Source organism: Eschrichtius robustus, chromosome 18 (genome assembly GCF_028021215.1).
Source record: "Eschrichtius robustus isolate mEscRob2 chromosome 18, mEscRob2.pri, whole genome shotgun sequence".
NCBI classification, from domain to species: domain Eukaryota; kingdom Metazoa; phylum Chordata; class Mammalia; order Artiodactyla; family Eschrichtiidae; genus Eschrichtius; species Eschrichtius robustus.
Genome location: NC_090841.1, coordinates 8190204 through 8209064, shown reverse-complemented (window position 1 = coordinate 8209064; position 18861 = coordinate 8190204). Strand labels below are relative to the sequence as shown.

Here is an 18861-nt window from a genome sequence, read left to right as displayed (position 1 = left end):
TGAATTCAACTATTTTCAAAAAATGGACTTTGTCAATTTTCGTGAATAGAGTTTCTATTTCCTTTGGGAAGCATATACTATTTGATATTCACCTAAGGTTTGTTTGTTCTGGTGTATAACTTATTTTTTTGTTAATACTCTTCATTTCGCACCGAGTTTGAATAACAAATGTTTATCATCTTCTGTTATTAAGGAACATTCCCCTTCTCTGAGACATCAGTATCAATTTTTTTTTCTCCAAATACTACATAGACCTATTCTTCAAAGAAGGCTCTTCTTGATAAAGTAGCTGTATAACCACAATTCTTACTGTAAGTAAGTTACAAGGCCAACATACCACCTGCAGAGCGTGACGGAAAGATCACACATACTTGGTCAGAAATTTACTCAATTCGATGCTGAATGTTAAAGGAAAATTTAATTGCACAAATATAGTACATACCATTTCAAATATAAATGAAAGGACAGTCAGTAGTGCTATCATAATGTATAATACAAGAATATTTTTTAAAAGGACAGAAAAATTATACTCAGGACCCAGAAATCTTTCTCATTATAAGCCTGTGTAGCAACTCATTCATGCAGGTTTTTAGGATGTAAATAGGATGATTTTTTTTTTTTTCTTTTTGAAGAACTCCACTGTAGCTGTGAGATGGAAAATGTATTGGTGTAACAATGTATTATGGTAATGGGATAGCTTTCTTCTATTTTGCTTTTAGTGTTAGGATTGCTAAAAGCTTATGAAATACCCAACTGACATAATGTGCTTTTAATAGAGAGGACAATGCCGCATACATTATCCTTCTCCTGTCATGTTTGGTATCACATCACCTGGCCTCTTTCTACACAGGCCACTTTGTTAAGAGGGAGGTCAAGGGAGTTCAAATTTCAGGCAGCGGGTGGGAGGGTTACCGCCTTATCAACCTGGCCAGTCCTCCCGCGAGCCTCAACGTGAATGTTTCTCCTAAGGTTTCATCCTATGGGCAGGATGAAAAACATACTTGCCTTCCGATGAAAGATGTCCTGGGCTTTTTGCTCAGCAAGGTTTGCAAGAGAACGGCACTGCTAACCCCAAGCTTGCTGGGTTTGGGTTCAGACAAGCAGAGGGCTAAACCCAGATTTACGAAGCATCACAGGGCAAAACCCAGGTCAGATGGCTCCCACAAAGGCTGCCCAGGGAGCTCCCAGGACGCCATGGTATAAGCAAAATATTCGGGGTGGCAGGACTCTGCCACTCCCTCTGACTCTTTGGAGAAGTGTTAAAAGGAGAGGAACCTCACAGGCCATGGGGCCAAAGCCCTCCCATCCTGAAGACAGCTGCATCAGCCCTGCCAAGGCATCACCCACAAAAATGGAAAGGAGGGGTCTCTGTAGGAGCACAGGGCAGAGGTACCCGCCTCCCATCTCTCTTGGATCCCCTCAGCCTTCGGTTCTGGCACAGGCCTGGGGTATAGGAGGAGCCGCAAAATGTCCAATCCAATCAGATAAATGGGTTGGGTGTCTCTTCAGATCCCAGAACATATGGAAATGGTAATTCTGACCAAAGAGGCTCCATCAGAGATGATCTGGGTGACAGATTGCAGTCAAAAACTTCATCTAGTGAACCTGAGAAAAGTAAACAGGGCTTGCATTATTACCGTCTCTGGAAAACCAAAACCAAAATCCAACAGTACCTAAAGCCCATGCAGCATCCACCGTAACCATTTCAATAATGAATAGAGAATCCTGGCTTCCTCAGAAAATCTCAAAAAGCTGACAGAAACGTGTTGCTTTCTGTTCACCAGGAGGATGTGCATTGTCACTTGCCTCTCCATGGGCTGGAGTTACAGGTACCCTTTCTCACTTGAAGACAAAAGGCCCACAGGTGGGGAAAAGATGCCTAGGACACAGGTCTGTTTTTGAGAAGGAGATGAAGCCGGGCTAAGTGATCACCAGGGCTGAGCCGGTGCAGCTGCCTGCCGAGCGGCTGATGCGTGGTGGTTGGGCCATCTGCGGTGCATAATGACGACTCAGGTGGGCCCTGAAGAATCCTTCCCCACTGCTCTGAAGTAGAAGTGGCCCCAGGGCCGGCTCAGGGTAAACTTGCAAGGAAGCACTGTCCAACTTCACATGCCCCTCAGTCTCCCCAGGATGCCGGTGAACAGCGGGGCAGCCTCAAGGACAGCGGGTGAGCAACGGTGAAACAGAAAAACCCTGCTCAGGCTGCTGTGGCCAGTGGGTGGGCTGCAGGGTGTTCCTGGAAGGAGCTGGCATCTGGGATGGCCACAACCAGGCAAGGTAATCCTCCCCCAAAAGGATGAGCATATAACTTCCCCTCCCCCAACCATGGCAGCAACGGAGCAGAGCACAAAGGCATCTTTGTAAGAAGCACCCAGACAGAGACAGCAAAGCAACAAAGAGGGAGAGAGGAGGAGGAGGAGGAGGGGGAAAGGCAGGAGGGAGGGAGGGAAGGAGGGAGAGACAGAGACAGAGAGAGACAGAGGGAAGCTACTTTCCAGGATAAGAAATAGCTAGGAGTAAGCATTTTTGCTAGAAACATTGGAAGAAAGCAACTGTCATTAAACGCAACTAACGAAGCCTCTGTATTTTTTTTTTAACTTTTTGAAAACGACAGGTTCGTAGAGACTGGTGTTTTGTTGTTGTCGTTTACTTGTTTTTCTTTGTTTGTTTATTTGCAATGAGCAGCAAAAGTCCTGGTTCAAGGAAGTTGCCTTCCAGCACAGACTAGCCTGGGAGAGAGAGCAGGCTAAGCAGAAGACAGATCCAGATGAGACTTGACTGATATCACTGCCTTAGCCACATCAGACTGAAAAGTCTCCTCAAGTCCTGGGGAGGAGGCCCTGGATATAAAATCTAGAACGCACCAGATGTGACCTACGGTCTGTGAAGTGAGGCAGTCTCAAGAGATACTCTTTTGTGGTCTTAGAAACTCTGGAGAACCCTTCCAAATATTTATAAAGATGGATATCTCCACCGTGTGTCTTCCCCCCTCAGCCAACACTTTTCCTTAACATTCTGTTGCCCTGAATATGCACATCAGGAAAGCATCATTCTTCTATAGTTAAATTCTTGTTAATAATATTTCAATGAGTATTTACACGTATTTACGTTAATAATATATTTTAAAATTATTTTCTGGGTATGCTGCACTGTAAAACTGCTATGTCAGAAAACTTTAAGGAGCTTAAAAGGAAAAGTCACTATATTTCTTTTCTTTTCTTTTTTTTTAACTTTTATTGAAGTGTAATTGATTTACAATGTTGTGTTAGTTTACTATATTTCTTTTTGGTGGTAAATGTTTCTCACTTCCTAGTTTCTGAAATATGTGATATTATATTTCCCCTTTACCAAGACGCCTCACCTTTTCCATTAATTGATTCTCCTCCCCCATGATATTATTCTACCCTTTAATTTAACTACGTTCCTCGGGTACTTGAGAATTTTTAACATACCTCTGGAAGTTACACTGAATTTTCGGTCAGAGAAACTGCTCCTTCGGATTAAAGGTTCACTCATTTTTTCCAGAAATAATTTAATGGTCTCCTTCTTTTCTGGACTTGTACCTGACAAATTCAGAACTTTTCCATTCACTTTTACAGTGGAATTGCTGAGCCCAAACCAATAGAAGAAATCAAATAACGCATCAGCTTTGAATTCATACACAAAGCTCAAATCTTCTCCATTAACCAGCTTGTTTCCTGGAGGGAAAAAATTCTTTACTGCCTCTTGAAAATCAAACTGAAAGAGAGAGAAGCATTTAATTAATTTCATGGATATAACGATAATGTTGTATTACAGACTTATATCATAGAATTATATTATAGAATTAACAAATGTCCAAAATATCACAACTCTTATTTCTCTTTCTTTCTGACATATTTTTTTTTCCAAACAAGAAGGTATAGATTTTTTTAAATTGGGGTATAGTTGCTTTACAATGTTGTGTTAGTTTCTGCTGCACAACGAACTGAGTCAGCTATATGTATACATTTTCTGACATATTTTTAAACAGTTGCCTTTATCTTTTATTTATTTATTTGACATCTTTATTGGAGTATAATTGCTTTACAATGGTGTGTTAGTTTCTGCTTTATAACAAAGTGAATCAGCTATATGTATACATACATCCCCATAGCTCCTCCGTCTTGCGTCTCCCTCCCATCCTCCCTATCCCACCCTTCTAAGGGGTCACAAAGCACCAAGCTGATCTCCCTGTGCTATGCGGCTGCTTCCCACTAGCTATCCATTTTACATTTGGTAGTTTATATATGTCCAAGCCACTCTCTCACTTCGTTCCAGCTTACCCTTCCCCCTCCCTGTGTCCTCAAGTCCATTCTCTACGTCTGCGTCTTTATTCCCGTCCTGCTCCTAGGTTCTTCAGAACCTTTTTTTTTTTTTTTTAGATTCCATATATATGTGTTAGCATACTGTATTTGTTTTCTCTTTCTGACTTTCAACTATTAACCTTATGGGGATTCCCTTGTATGTTATTTGTTGTTTTTCCCTTGCTGCTTTTAATATTTTTTCTTTGTATTTAATTTTTTTTTTAATTTTATTTATTTATTTATTTATGGCTGTGTTGGGTCTTCGTTTCTGTGCGAGGGCTTTCTCTAGTTGCGGCGAGCGGGTGCCACTCTTCATCGCGGTGCGCGAGCCTCTCACTGTCGCGGCCTCTGTTGTTGCGGAGCACAGGCTCCAGACGCGCAGGCTCAGTAACTGTGGCTCACGGGCCCAGTTGCTCCGCAGCCTGTGGGATCTTCCCAGACCAGGGCTCGAACCCGTGTGCCCTGCATTGGCAGGCAGATTCTCAACCACTGCACCACCAGGGAAGCCCTGTATTTAATTTTTGATAGTTTGATTTATATGTGTCTTGGAGTGTTTCTCCTTGGATTTATCCTGTATGGGACTCTCTGCACTTCCTGGACTTGACTATTTCCTTTCCCATATTAGGGAGGTTTTCAACTATAATCTCTTCAAATATTTTCTCAGTCCCTTTCTTTTTCTCTTCTTCTTCTGGGACCCCTATAATTCGAATGTTGGTGCATTTAATGTTGTCCCAGAGGTCTCTGAGACTGTCCTCAATTCTTTTCATTCTTTTTTCTTTACTCTGCTCTGCAGTAGTTATTTCCACTATTTATCTTCCAGGTCACTTATCCGTTCTTCTGCCTCAGTTATTCTGCTACTGATTCCTTCTAGAGAATTTTAAATTCCATTTATGGTGTTGTTCATCATTGTTTGTTTGGTCTTTAGTTCTTCTGGGTCCTTGTTAAACGTTTCTTGTATTTCCTCCATTCTGTTTCCAAGATTTTGGATCATCTTTACTATCATTACTCTGAATTCTTTTTCCAGTAGACTGCTTATTGCCTCTTCATTTGTTTGGTCTGGTGTGTTGCTCCTTCCTTGCTCCTTCATCTGCTGTGTGTTTCTCTGTCTTCTCATTTTGCTTAACTTACTATGTTTGGGGTCTCCTTTTCGCAGGCTGCAGGTTCGTAGTTCCTGTTGCTTTTGGTGTCTGCCCTCAGTCAGTTGCCTTTATTTTTTTAAAACAAATCTTTGCATTTGCATCAAATTCCGTGTAAAGACCTTGAACTGCTTGGTCAAATTTATATTTATTCTTACCCTATTTCTAAGAAGTTGCTAGAAACTAAGTTCATTTTATTGGTAGTGATAATGAAGCAATAGAAAAGGTCTGTGTCTGGTTTCAGTTAAGTTAAAGTTAAGCTCTAGGGACTCAGTCCTGGCCTGAAACGCCCAGACCCTCTTCTGTGTGTTGGTAGCCCTGGATTCACACAAGCCAGCCTCACCTGAAGCCAGTAGCTTTCTCCAATCACTGAGGAAATGGCCATGTCCATCCCCTGCTCCATCTGTCTTCTTATCTTGGGGTGCCTGGTGTTCACAAGAAACGCATACGTTCTTTCTAGAAATTAGAAAGTAGAAGTCAAAAAACAAGGGTGCATGTGTACTTCTTAGTATCTGACAAAGCAGTGATTCCCACCATATTTGGAGATTTTATTAATTTATAACCTCCCTCGCTGCTCCCTCACTGCAAAGCCTAACCAGGTTTCTAGAAATGTTTCTGAGAAATTTGCAGGTGTGAAGAAGCTACAGGATACTGTCAAAGCAGGTTAGAAAATCAGCTCCCCCCAGGCTGCACTTTGTCACTCTCGCCTCAGAAATCGAAAGTTCCAGTCCATAATTATCACAGATAAGCACTGAGTCTCCTCTGTGTGCAGCCAGCATGGGAGCCAAAGTAAAAACTGGAGATGGCTGGTTTTCGTGTCACCGCCTTACTGGATAAACAGCAACTTGGCTCTCACCCACATTTCCCACTTGCAAAGCAGAAAATCAGTCCAGGGGAGGACGCTGCCCCCTGCCTTCCCCTTCCCTCATCGTTCCCTGTCCTCCCCCAGAGACCTGGCTATCAATCTGCAAAGGGCTAGTCTAGAGTTCTAAGGACCAAGGCAATCTGAGATTGCTTCTCCTCCACGCCCCAGCCCAGCACAAGCCCAGCGGAAATGTCCCTCCCATTGTTTAAATAATGCCACGTCTATGTCCTGGCAGTTGTTTTTTGTTGTTTATTTGATCGGTTTGGTTTGGTTTAAATCCAATTCTGTCCAGTTCTATCTAATCTAAGCAAAGGGGTGGTTGTTTACTCCCTAGGAAATTTTAAATACTGCGAACCAACAACCTCCTAACTTTTCCAGCCCCCGGAATCAAGCTCCATGCCCTTCATTACTCAAGCACTTTTTCTAGGGAGACCCATAACATAGAATGCCACCCTTTGTTTAAAGGCCATGGACCAGCCATCATGTGATTTGGGGAACTGAACATTCTACACTGGCTTTGAGCATCAAACCTGTGATCCACCAATAGCAAGTGTTACGTCCTTGGGGAATACATTTTGAACTAACCTTTGCACTAACCTTATCCATTTTATTTTTCCTTCCCCTGTTTTCCTTTCTCCCAAATTATTTTTTGGGGCACTTTAGATAGAAACTACCTTATCTCCTCTTTGAGAAAAGATATAAATAAGCAAGTAAAGCAAGCCAGCTATTTGATACCTTGAATTAACTTTCACATAAACTAAACCAAGACCTTTGGGCTCATTAGATACTTAAGGCCGCCACCCTCCATCCACCGTTGTGAAGGTTGGGCAGGTTGTGCACTGCACAATCCTAGAGGATGCCAATTGCTTCCACATTGTCTACTTGTACATTTATTATGACAAACTTCTGGGAAGGATTAGTAAATTGTCTTGAGTTAATGGTGGCTTCTTCTAAATTTGCACAAAAGGACAAGTTTAGGATAGCAGCAGGGCTGGACATGTTGCCCTAATCACAATTTTCATAATTTAAACTTGACCATCTTAAGCTTTGTGTCACAGAATCTCTTCATTTCATGGCTTTCCTCACAGCCAATGAGGACTGGTTTTCTCTACCTCCTTCCACAAGCGTTATATAACTGTGAATCTTTTCGAGGCCACCACAAATATTTCCTTATACCACTCCCTGTATGTTCATTAAAATGTTAAAATGGAGAGGTCTCTTATTCTTTCTTAAGAATCCTCCTGAGAGATCAATGCGGGAGGTATACTGGATACATCGGTGCATTACATTCTTAGAGAATTCTTGGCTTTCTGGTCACCAGCAAGCCAAATAACACCAGGGGCTCAGATGCTCTAATGAGCATTGCTTGTTACAGTGTGATCTGTTCCCGGCCCCTCCTGCCAAGAAGGACATTGTGACTTTGAATTATGAAGTGAGAAGGGAATCTGAATGACTCTGAATGAGACGAGCAGAGAATCAGGTCCACGAATCTGAATGAGGAAGGGCATGTTTGAGGAAGTCTATTTGGAATCTGTAGATCAATTCTTACTCTCTTGGTCTCATTTTAAGAACATTATTTAGAAGTAAGTGTAAGAAATTCTACCGCTATTACAGAACTTATGCCCATGACTTTCCCCATGTATCACTCTGAGCGGGAGGAAGAAGGGAAAATTGAGATATTTTCATATTGGAACTTGAGTTAATATAATTGTTATCAGTCTGATTTCCTGGAAGAAACAATAAAGAGATATCTCTAAAATTGAAATTCAAAGGCCAGAGCATGAAACATAAAAGCATCCACATAAGCGTTTATTTTCTTTATCTTAGTTTTCTCATCTATAAAATGGGGATGGGATAAGTACCGCATAGGCAGGATGGCCAGGCATCCTAGTTATGCCTGAGTCAGTTCTAGTTTATACCTTTATCCCAGCATACTTATTACAGTTCCTGCTTTCATGCTCAAAAATGTTCTCCTTTGGATGATATGCCCTACCGGGCTGTTGGCCAATTACTGACATTAGCACATGCCTCACAGAAGTGCTTGATACGTGGTAGGCAATATTATATATCATCATCTTCATCACTCTGGTCATTTTTGCAACCCTGCAGGCTCAGAGATCACTTCCTGCTTAGACAGGAAGTATGAAAGAAGACTCAGAGACAGATGGCTTCTGCCGTAAGATCACTTAGAGGTTTGCTCTGCAGGCTTGTGCTGTGCTGATGGCCTCACACACCAGGCTTCCAGCCTTGCACAAGCTGACATCCGCCCTGCTTTCTCCACGCCCAACTTCTACCTCATCAGCAGGCTACAGTCCACAGCCCAGCAAGGCAGAACCAAACCCAAACATTTACATACCTACCTTTCGAGGAGTCCTTTTTGGTCTGTACATTAATAAAGAATAGCATTGGTTTGCTCAATATAGTTTCCCGGTAGTCTTTATAATCGCAGTAGTTGGTCAGTTCTACGTATCTATGAAAAAAGAAGAGATGATTACAAGTGCGATGTACCTTCCCATCGAGGTCGGGAAGGGGACGTACTGGACAGGTGCTTACTACATCCTCAGACCCTCTGAGGGAAGTCCCCTAAAGTGTCCTTCGGGAGGCAACCCTATCTTGTACCAAATAAATAAATCCCCTCCCTGATCAGCTGACAGATCAACATGCAAACTAAAGGTGGCCCTGGTCCTGGGGGCGCCTGGCACCAACACCTGGCTCTCAAGGGCAGCCTGTACCAGATGATGACTCGTACCATCTATCTTTGGGCTGTAAGCGTTCATTTGAAGCTACCGGAGTCCTATGTCTCTCTGGGTTGAGAATGAATTATACTCAATAAGTGGAATTTTCTGGGTCTTCTCCAGTGTAGTCATCCTAACTGGTGGGTCTGAAATTTTCCTTTCCTTCTCTAATCCCAGGATAAACCCAGACCGCTCCATTGATTAGACAATCAACCAATATTCATATGAACCAATTCACATCTCCCTGATCGTGAGCTTGTGCAATTTAAAAAAAAAACAAAAAACAAAACTAATGTTGGATTTCTGCCCAGGGCCCTATTACATTTAGCCTCCTTGGTTTTAGTTCATTATTCCAGCCCAGGAAGATCTTTTTGCTTCTTGACTCTGTCCTCCAATAGGTCAGCTTTCTCTCCCTACTCTGCACATTTTCCAAGCAGCCTTTCTGTGTCTCTACCTGCATTGTTGATTTTAAAAAAGACAGATGCAAGTGCAAATTGGCTTCCTTCAAGAAGAGGGCTAATTTTCTAACCAAACCCAAGCTCAGAAGCGGCGTGGACACGGGCAGGCTGAGTGGCACCCAGCATGCTGGGGGATGCGGATACCCCAGTCAGTCCCTCTTCAAGACACAGCGGCTTCCCCACAGGCAGGCACTACTGCAAGGTCTGCACGGACTGAATGCGCTGCTTTTGCTAAAGGGCCGCATGTTGGCTTGTGACATCTAGTCCCCGGCAGAGACGGCTCCCCCCGTTTCTTTCTGGCTTCTTGTCCTTCCAGAGCCTGACATGAAAATCACAGCCCTGAGGAGCGCCCGAGGCGGAGAGCTCTGGCCGCAGTGTCCCCTCAGCCTCCCTCCCCATGGTCCTCTTCCCACAGTCCACTTAGAGGGGCCGGAGCACGAGACGGGGACCCAGGCCTGGGTCAAGCGCAGTGGGAGAATATCCACCCCCAAGTCAGGAAAACACAGCTTCCACTGTCTGCCTCCAGGTTGGTTTCTTAGAAATCCGTGTCATTATCCTTTTTTCTTGGATTGTCAGATCTGATTTTGAGAGCTTTTAAAACCTGACCCCCGATGGAGCGTCTAAAATGCTTCCTGCCTTCTGTTTCACCAGGCTTTTAATGTAGCGTCCATCTCCCAACCCTGGGCACAGGGGTGGTCAGGGGGCTGGCCCTGCGGTGGGGAGGGGGACACAGGCTGGTGCACCCAGGGAAGGAGAGCGCGTGCAGGTGTCGCTGTTCAGGGGTGTGGGCACGAGGGGAGAGGAGGGTGGGAATGGAGAAGGGGGTTAGCAGAGGAATGGACTGGGTATGATAATGCAGCCGCAGACCAGGGATTTCCTATGGTTCTCCCTCCGTGCCTCCCCTACCCCCATCCTCCTCTGGGCAGAACAGTGCGCAGTGAGGATGGGGTAAAGGGGCACCTGGCGAGAGTGGCACTGTGTCCCACATCAGCAGAGGGAGAATTTTCCTGTTCTTCTTTGTCCCAACTGACCAACTGCCGAAAGGTACTGGAGAAAGGAAGCGAAGGAGAAGGAAGGAGAAAGGGAACCGCGATTTGCTGGGTTCATTCACTCTCATTCATTCATTCATTCATTCATTCAGCAGCATTCACTAAGCACCAGATGGTGTGCTGACACGTGCCTTGCACATCTGAGGAGCTCAGGGCCCAGGAAGTGGGGATGGCGTAGCAGGGCGGCAGTACAGGGGCCCCCTGTGCGCCCCACCCCTCCGCCATCCATCTATTCAGCTGCCAAGGACCTGGTTTAAACACCTCAAAACTGCAGTGGAATAAATACATGTGAGCATCCCTTTGGAATTCACTGGTATGAAATTTGGATATGTAAGTCGCTAAAATACAAAGATTGAGGACCTAGTTGCTAAATCTCACAGGTCTTTAAGTATCTGACATTCAACCACCAGTTTTGTTTTAAGATGAGCCTGACGAGCCGACCTTAGGGACTAGTTATCTCATCTTCAATCATGCATATTTATGAATTACTCATGCAAATATTGCTTCTGTGTCCTGGATATTTATTCTATTTGCTGAAGTTATCATTAGGGATGAGAAGCAAACAGTTTAAGATAGTTCCTTTAAACCCTCATTTCTTCATTGCTTTTATCCTGGCCCCAAAATGCTGCTAGGCTGGAACTTTCTACGCCTGGCTTTAATCCAAAGATTGAAAGGCAGAACAATGTGATGGAAAGCATAGTGATTCGAAATAAGAAGATTTAATTCACGTTCTAATTGACTGGCTGTGTGAACTCAGTCCCAGAGCCACAACTCATTATGACCTTCAGTGAGTTACTTAACCCATCTGAACCCATTCCCTCATCTGTAAAAGGGATATAACAGTATTGCCTTCCATTTGATGATGTGATGCAGTGCCAGTAACATAGACATACGTACTTGGGCCCATAGTAGATGCTCAACAAACATTATTAGTGTCTTTAATTCTGGCCAACTCCGCTGGCCTTAGGGTGAAGTTCTGTAAGCTTCTGACACGCAACCAGGGCTGTGTTCATTTGAGTTACCAGCAAAGGAGGACTATATGAATATCTGAAAAATAAGTGAGTAAGGGTTTCTCTTTCCTTGCTCCAATTTCTTTCCTCATCTTTTCAGTTTGGAAGGCTAGAGGGAGCAGCTTAACGAAGGCAACACCTGAAAGATGGGACCGAGATAGAACACTGAATTTTTGCTTCTAGCAAATCAGGAGTAGCTGAAAGATCACCCACCCTCTAAGATGCCAACCCTTCTCCAGAGTTTTCTTCAAATTTTACATCATCTTTAGCATGATGTGAAAAGCTGCTCCAAATTTCCCTGGCCCCTGATAATTGAATGCTCCAAGACAAATAGGAATTCAAACACACGGCTCCTATCTCTGTGTGTGTGTGTGTGTGTGTGTGTGTGTGTGTGTGTGTTCATTTTTTAAAGTATGGAGGAAGGAGCAGATAAAAAGAGAAATATATTGGAATAGTCCTTGTGTAAAAGGGCCAGAAATTGCTAACCGCTTCCACAATCCTTTGCTGTGACTAAGCAAAAGCTTACAGGGACATTCTTTCCAGTGTTAACTTGTTAGTTTTAAGCAAAGCCTTCCCTACACACTTAAAAAATTCCTTCTGTTCACTCCCTCACCTCCTTCTTCTGCCCCAACTCTAGTTAAATCAGCAAAAATTTCAGATTTATCACTCTAATGTCTCTAACTCTAATCAACGATACACGTGTTCATTCATTCATTCATTCCTTCGTGCAAGAAACATTTACTGAGCGCCTACTATGTGCTGGGCACTGGGGACACAAAATGAAGAAGGGAACAGTCCCACTTTCCAGAAGCATGTAGTCTACTGGGGAGACAGCTAAGAAAATGTATCATTTCAATAGGAAATGATATACATCTAAGGCCTTGTTGCTTAAAGTCTGATCATTGGACCAACAGTACTGGCATCACAGGGGAGCTTGCAAACCTGCAGAATCCTGTGTCCCTCTCCGGATGTATTTGATCGAAAATCTGTATTTTCACAAGATCCTCAGGAGACCTGCAAGCTCATTTAAAGTTTGAGAAGCACTGGTCTAAGCCACGGTCCCCGTTTTTCAGAGGCTTACAAACGAGTTAATCATTCAAACACACACATGCCAGAGGAATGCACAGTTCTCTGCGCTAGACATCCACAGGGCTATGTCCTAGTAATGTAAATAAGAAGGAGCAAAGCCAAGGGGCTTGGAGCTAGAACCACTTACTGAGCTGGGGCAGGAACAGAGGAGGGATTGTTCCGTTGGGCCAAACAGACTGCCAATGGGAGGGCAGAGGCAGGAGGGAGATGGGGACCCCGGGGGGAGTCTTGGGTTAGCTAAGCCTTGCGGAGTGCGAGTGGTGGCATCCAGGCCCACAGGCAGGCATTTGCAAGGACCGGGGTGTAGCTGGAAGGGCAAAGCAAGTCTCCCGAGGAAGAAGGCAGCAAAGGCTAGTGTCCTTTTTTCCTGAATCACCCGATTTGGGTTTGATTCCTGTCTCTGTGACTTCAGCAAGTTTCTTAACCTTGCTGAGATGCATTTCCTCACCTGTAAAATCTGGCTGATAAGAGGTACCCCATGAGGTGGCTGAAAGACTAAATAGTGTGTGTGAAGCACTTGGCGTTGGGGTTGCTTGGTAGGTACATAAGCTGACATTTGTCCCATGATTAATAGGTACCAATGACTGTTTTGAGAACTTTATACATTTTAATGCTGAACAACAATCCTATAAGATTGTTGGCATTATTATTCCCATTTTACAGCTGAGAAGACTGAGTCACCGAGATTAAGTCACTTTCCCAAGTCACTCAGCTAGTAAGCAGCAGAACTAGGATTCAAACCAAGGCAGCCTGGCCCCGGCGCTCATGCTTGTCCACACTTACTCCGAACTGAATCCCGTAAAAATCGTAGCTCGACACGTGAGAGATTATGACTTCATCAGTATCACTATGAGTCCTGTTTAGGGGCTGCTGTCCTGGGCAGGTCATCAAATCCAATACTCAGACATGGGGACCAAAGCAGAGGACAGGTCGGGAGCTTGCTGAGGGCAACAGCAAGGGTGGCCAGGTTGCATACGGGGATGTTTCTGAGAGGTGGCCTGGGCCACAGACAGAGCCCAAGCACCTCCCCCCAGTGAAACTCTTAAGTATGATCCAACCCTGACTCTCCTCCCCTGTGCCCCCTGCCCCAGGCAGCTGATCTCGAGGTAGGTGTGACTGTCACCCAGCTAACAGCTGGTCGGACCTGGGCAGAAGCAGGTCACAGCACTGCTTTTAGTGGCTTCCTTCAAACCACTGGACTTACTTTCTCTTTTAGGCTGATTATATAAGATGCGTACTGGCTGACGTCATTCCAGTTATTAATTTGAGGTTCCGGAAATCTATAAGAAAGCCGCTGCGGCCTATAGGAAGCCAGAATTATTCCAGGTTCGAGGCAGTTTGCTGACAAGGTGGGCTGTATTGTTAGATAACGCTGTGGAGAGGCCCTGGTCCCGCAGCCCACCAGCAGCTCACCCAGGGAAATTATTTAATCTCTCTGAGTCCTAATTTCCTCATCTGTAAAAAAGGGAAACAGACAATGGTGCCGACTTTGTCAGCTTTTGTGAGATAATAGCTGTGAAATACTTTGCACCCATTGCTGGTACTCAAGTAAGCATTAGTGGCCACCATTATTATTGTTGTTCTTATTTTTATTACCCAAGCAGCTTCTTTTTTAAAAAAATTTATTTTCTTTTTTCCACGCAGCCTCTTTCATGCTGGAGGACCACTGAAAACAGGGAATCAGAGCTCCTCTTTGTCAAATGTTTGCCATCACATCCCACTACAAGGCTGCATTATAGGAAAAAAGGTAAGGGTGTGTGTGTGTGTGTGTGTGTGTGTGGTAGTTAATGGTAATTTGCACCTGGAACCCTGAGCAAGTTTCGTTTGTAACATGGGTGGGAATCCTGAGCTTGAAAGAAAAAAATAGCAATAAAGATCTTGCCATAAATCCCCGACAGGAGGACAAAGAATTTTAAAGCAGGCTCTCAGGACTGGGTGCCATCACTAGACCTTCCCACCACCCTAGTTTTCCTGAGGCTTATTTCAGCAGGTACATATTTAGGAAAATGTTCCAGTATTACAAAACAAACCGGAGTAAGTAGAACCACTGAAATCTCCTCTTACTCTCTGAGCAAGTGAATCATATGAATGTCAGGGTCAGTAGCTCTTAGCCCCTTGGGGTTCTCTGGGAAAGGACCTTGTGAAAGTCACAGCACACACTTCTGAGGCCACGAAAAGAAATCCTGCTTATGCTGTGGGCTTATCCCACACCAAAATATTTGTTGAATGATTTTTAAAAAAACCCCAAAAAAACTAAGTAAAGAGAAAGGATTCTTAACCTGGATCCAAGCATCTCAGAAACTACCTACATGGTCAGCAACATTAGGTGTATCTCAACCTTTCTGGGGAGAAGGTCCACCTACGATCCTCAAAAGCTTGATGGTCCGAAATGATTAAGAATCATCACTCTGTGTTTCTTCCTCTCCAGCCATCTCGGCGGCTGCTCTTGGTTGGGGACCATCCTACACCTAAGACAGGAATATGGGCCACAAAGAAGACAAAAAAGCCACTGGAGTCCATCAACTCTAGGCCCCAAGGTGTTATAAAAAGTGGAAAGTACATGGTGGGGTACAAGGTGACTCTGAAGATGATAGGCTAGGAAGGCAAAGCAAAACTGGCCGTCCTCGCCAATAACTGCCTGACCTCGAGGAAATATGCCACGTCGGCCAAAACTGGTGTCCAGGACCACATGGGCAATGACATTGAATTGGGCAGAGCCTGAAAGAAATACTACAGAGTATGCAAGGGGCTGTCACTGAGCCACGTGATTCTGGGATCTTTAGAAGTGTGCCAGAACTGACTGGTAAAAAGGAAACCATGTAAAATTCTTCTTCAGCTAAACAGGCTAGAGCTTACTGAAGGAAGGAAGGGAGGGAGAAAGAGAGAGGAAGGAAGGATGGAAGAGAGAAAGAAAGAAATGAAGTACTGCTTTTTGAGCGCTATTTTGAGAGAGGAAGCTGTATGCTATCTCCAGACCAAAGACAACTGGGTAAATCTGTGTCAATTTGAGGAGCAACCGCTTCAGACATCTGTATCCGACTATGCACCCCACTCTTGATCCATGAGAGCAAAACCTCTCACTGCTGTCCACAGCCATCTTCCCCCTCTTTCTAGAAGGCTCTCTCCATTCAGACCAGGTTCCCTCCCAGTCGTCCTTCAGGACTGTACACCCAGGTATAAGAGGCTGGTCCGCTTGCATAGTATGTTCCCTGAGAGGAAGACAGGTTGTTCCTTCCATCTCCCCAATTATTCTCAGGGGCGCCTTGGTACTCCCAGGGTACAAAAGCCCTCACACGATTGCTTAGACAACGAGAACCTTGTATTTGCTGATTCCTGTTTGCACCCTGGTCTGTGTCACCTGATCATTGTTTATTCTGGACTCTAAACTGCCAGGGGAACACTGCTGTTTAATTTTCCTTCGGGGAGGAAGTGTTCAAAGCAAGAGCTGAACAACCAGACTTCAAAACCATTTTAAGCTTTGCAGCACTGTTTGCTGAGACCAGGAGAGCTGACTCTGTCAAAGCCTAACCCATAGCTTCAATTAATTCTGGACATTTTTATTTTTCATACTCTGTTAATACAACAGTTATCTTCTTTTAAAATCTTTGCCAATCTTATTTCTAACTCAGTTCCTCCCACCGTCCCCTGCTTATGGCTTGGAATTTTCAATTCACTAAGAAAGGGAGAAATTCTTGCTGGGGAATGGTTTTTCAGGCCCTCAAAGCCCTCACTATCTTTGTGTGGAAAAGCAAGGTTTTCCCCAGCAGCTTTGAAGAAGGTATTTTAAACATCTCCTTTTGCTTGCTTCCCCCTCTTGGCTCCATCCCACCCACAGGGTGACCCCGGCCCTTGTCTTTCCCCGGAGCAAAGGCTTTCTATCTTAGTAGCTGGCCAGCTTCCCCACCTCTGAACCAACCTCGAGACTGCACTGCCCGCTTCCCAGCACTCAGCTCTGCAACACAAATATAAGCACCACCACCCCCCGCCCCCCCTCCCGTGACCTCTGGAGGCACAGGGTGACCTCTGGTAGCAAGAGGCGCAGAACGCAGCGTGAAGCTCCCTCCTCCTTTACCCCATCAAAGCCTCCTTCCCATAGACTACATCCCTGCTGGCTTTGAGTCTGCTAGGAAGTGCTTCAGGCACTTTGGCCACCACGGTTAAGCATCCTGAGACCCTCCATCAAATTCGGTTTGGCCCAAGCTCTGTCCCCGGATCCTGGAAGCCATGCTCATCCCTCCCATTTTCCCAGAACTGAACTGCCCACTCGACAGCCCACACGGCCCTGGGTTGGACTTCACCGGTCTTTGGTCCCTTCTCAGCCACCGTTTATTGATTTATTTTTTGAAAACTCACCGAGGCCAAAGATGGGAAACTTTAAACTTCTGCATGCTTCTCCCCGGGTCTCCTCACTGGATAAAGCTCCGAGGGCACAGAAGAGAAAACCCTCTCCCCTTCCCTTCCCCCAGTCTAAAGCCAGGGTGTGAGTCTCTGCTTAGCAAACATCCCCAAAGGGTGTGCCCCCAGTTTGAGCTCATTTGATCCAGTTAAGGAGCCAGAAGGAAGAATCACCCGCCAGTTCACGCTCTCCCCACCCTGCTCTCCCTCAGGCGCCTGCCCTGGTGCCTCCCGGGGCAGCTTGGACAGCTGCAGAATGTCAGTGCCAAGGGCAGAAAAAGCCAGGGCCGGGGGCGGAGCGGGGCGGGGGGCGGGGGGGGAGTGGGGGGAGCTTTGCACCTCCGAGTGTCGTTAGCAATGAGAAAAATCTGAAAGTGTGATGAAGGAGGGGATCCAGGCTGGATCTCAGGAAGTGAGGCCAGAGGGCTGGGATGGACAGCGGGGCGAAAGCCTCGGCGGGGACCGGGCGGCGGGCCCACCCACCTCCTGATGTAGCTGCTGAGGCGGTAGCGCTGTCCGTCGAGGCGCACGTGGCCGTCGCTGAAGACGTTGAAGCCCCCGCGCGTGGCCGCGGGCTCCGCGGGGCCGGGCACCACCAGCTGGTCGCCGCGCAGCTGGAAGGCGCCGGGCTGCAGGCGCAGCAGCTGGGCCAGGGGCAGCAGGGCCAGCTCGCAGTCGCACGTCCACAGGCTGCGCAGCTCCCCCGACGAGATGGAGGTCAGGCTCGGCCTGGCCGCCGGCGCGCTCTCCAACCCCGCCATGGCCCGGCCCGCGCTCCTGCCGTCGATGGTCCCCGAGAGGGGCCGGGCGCCCCGACTCGGTCGGCCCCGCGCCCGGGTCGCCGCTCAGGTGCTGCCCGGCCGCCTGCCCGCCGGCGAGGAGCGAAGCTCTGCAGGCACCGCGCGGAGAAAGCGGCCCCGGCGCCGCGCGGCCCTTTTATCCGCCCCGCGCCCCTCCCGGCCCTCGGGCACGACCCCAGACGCTCCGGGCGCGTTCCGGCATCTCAGGACTTGGCACGCTCCCGCCTGGCTGCGCCCGCTCGCAGCCAAGGGTTACTCATCCCCCTGGGGGGCGCTGCTCCACGCCTGGGGCTGGGCCCGCCCCTGCCTGGACACTGCCTGGGGGGGGACACGCTGCCGGTGGGGGACACGGCCGGGGGGGGACACTGCCGGGGCGGGGGGGGGGACGCTGCCGGGAGAGGGAGTGGGGAGAGGCTGGGGCGGGTGGGGGAGAGTCCGCCGGGGGTGCCGGGTCTGGCCCGCGGTGGGAGGGAGGGCGTGCAGCTCCCACCCTCCCCCAAGGCACCACACCTCCGCGCGCTGGTCGGAGCGAGGCGCGCGTCCCTCTCCCCGCTCCCCACCTGGGCCCGGCTCGCCCGGGCAGTGCTGGACCTCTGATCTCGGCTCCCACGCCCCGCCCCCAAACTGGAGTCAGTTGCCAACCACGGTCTCCTAATCTCAGTTTCTGCTTTTTCCCTTCCAGATCATTTCCTGCGTTTCCCCCCACTCAGCCTTTCCTGGCACCATTCCTTCCCCTGAATTTGCTGCCAAAATGTCAGCCTCTGTACACCAGTGCCCAGTGGAATTTCGGAGATAGAGTTTTGGGTGAAGTAGAAAAGAATAGCTTTATTACTCTGCCAGGCAAAGGGGGACACAGCAGGCTCCTGCCCTCTGTGTCCCAATTTGATGAGGGGTTTTATAACAATGGTTCAAGGGTGGGGCTGCTGAGAGGATTAGGGTGTGAGCAGGGCCTGCACGCCCTTAAACTCCTCTCAGGTAGTCGTCTCCTCATCTTGATGA

General features: G+C 46.9%; 1 protein-coding gene across 1 annotated transcript; it reads right to left on the bottom strand.

Annotated features, from left to right (window-relative positions):
• Positions 1-399: 399 nt before the first annotated feature.
• On the bottom strand, positions 400-18161 carry MEDAG (mesenteric estrogen dependent adipogenesis). The gene is made up of 5 exons (XM_068526667.1): positions 17546-18161; positions 8687-8796; positions 5805-5917; positions 3453-3738; positions 400-1605 (listed from the first exon to the last, which is right to left on the bottom strand). The coding sequence occupies exons 1-5, from the start codon at positions 17821-17823 to the stop codon at positions 1481-1483; spliced, it is 912 nt and encodes a 303-aa protein (XP_068382768.1). The 5' UTR covers positions 17824-18161; the 3' UTR covers positions 400-1480.
• Between the last annotated feature and the right edge of the window lie 700 nt (positions 18162-18861).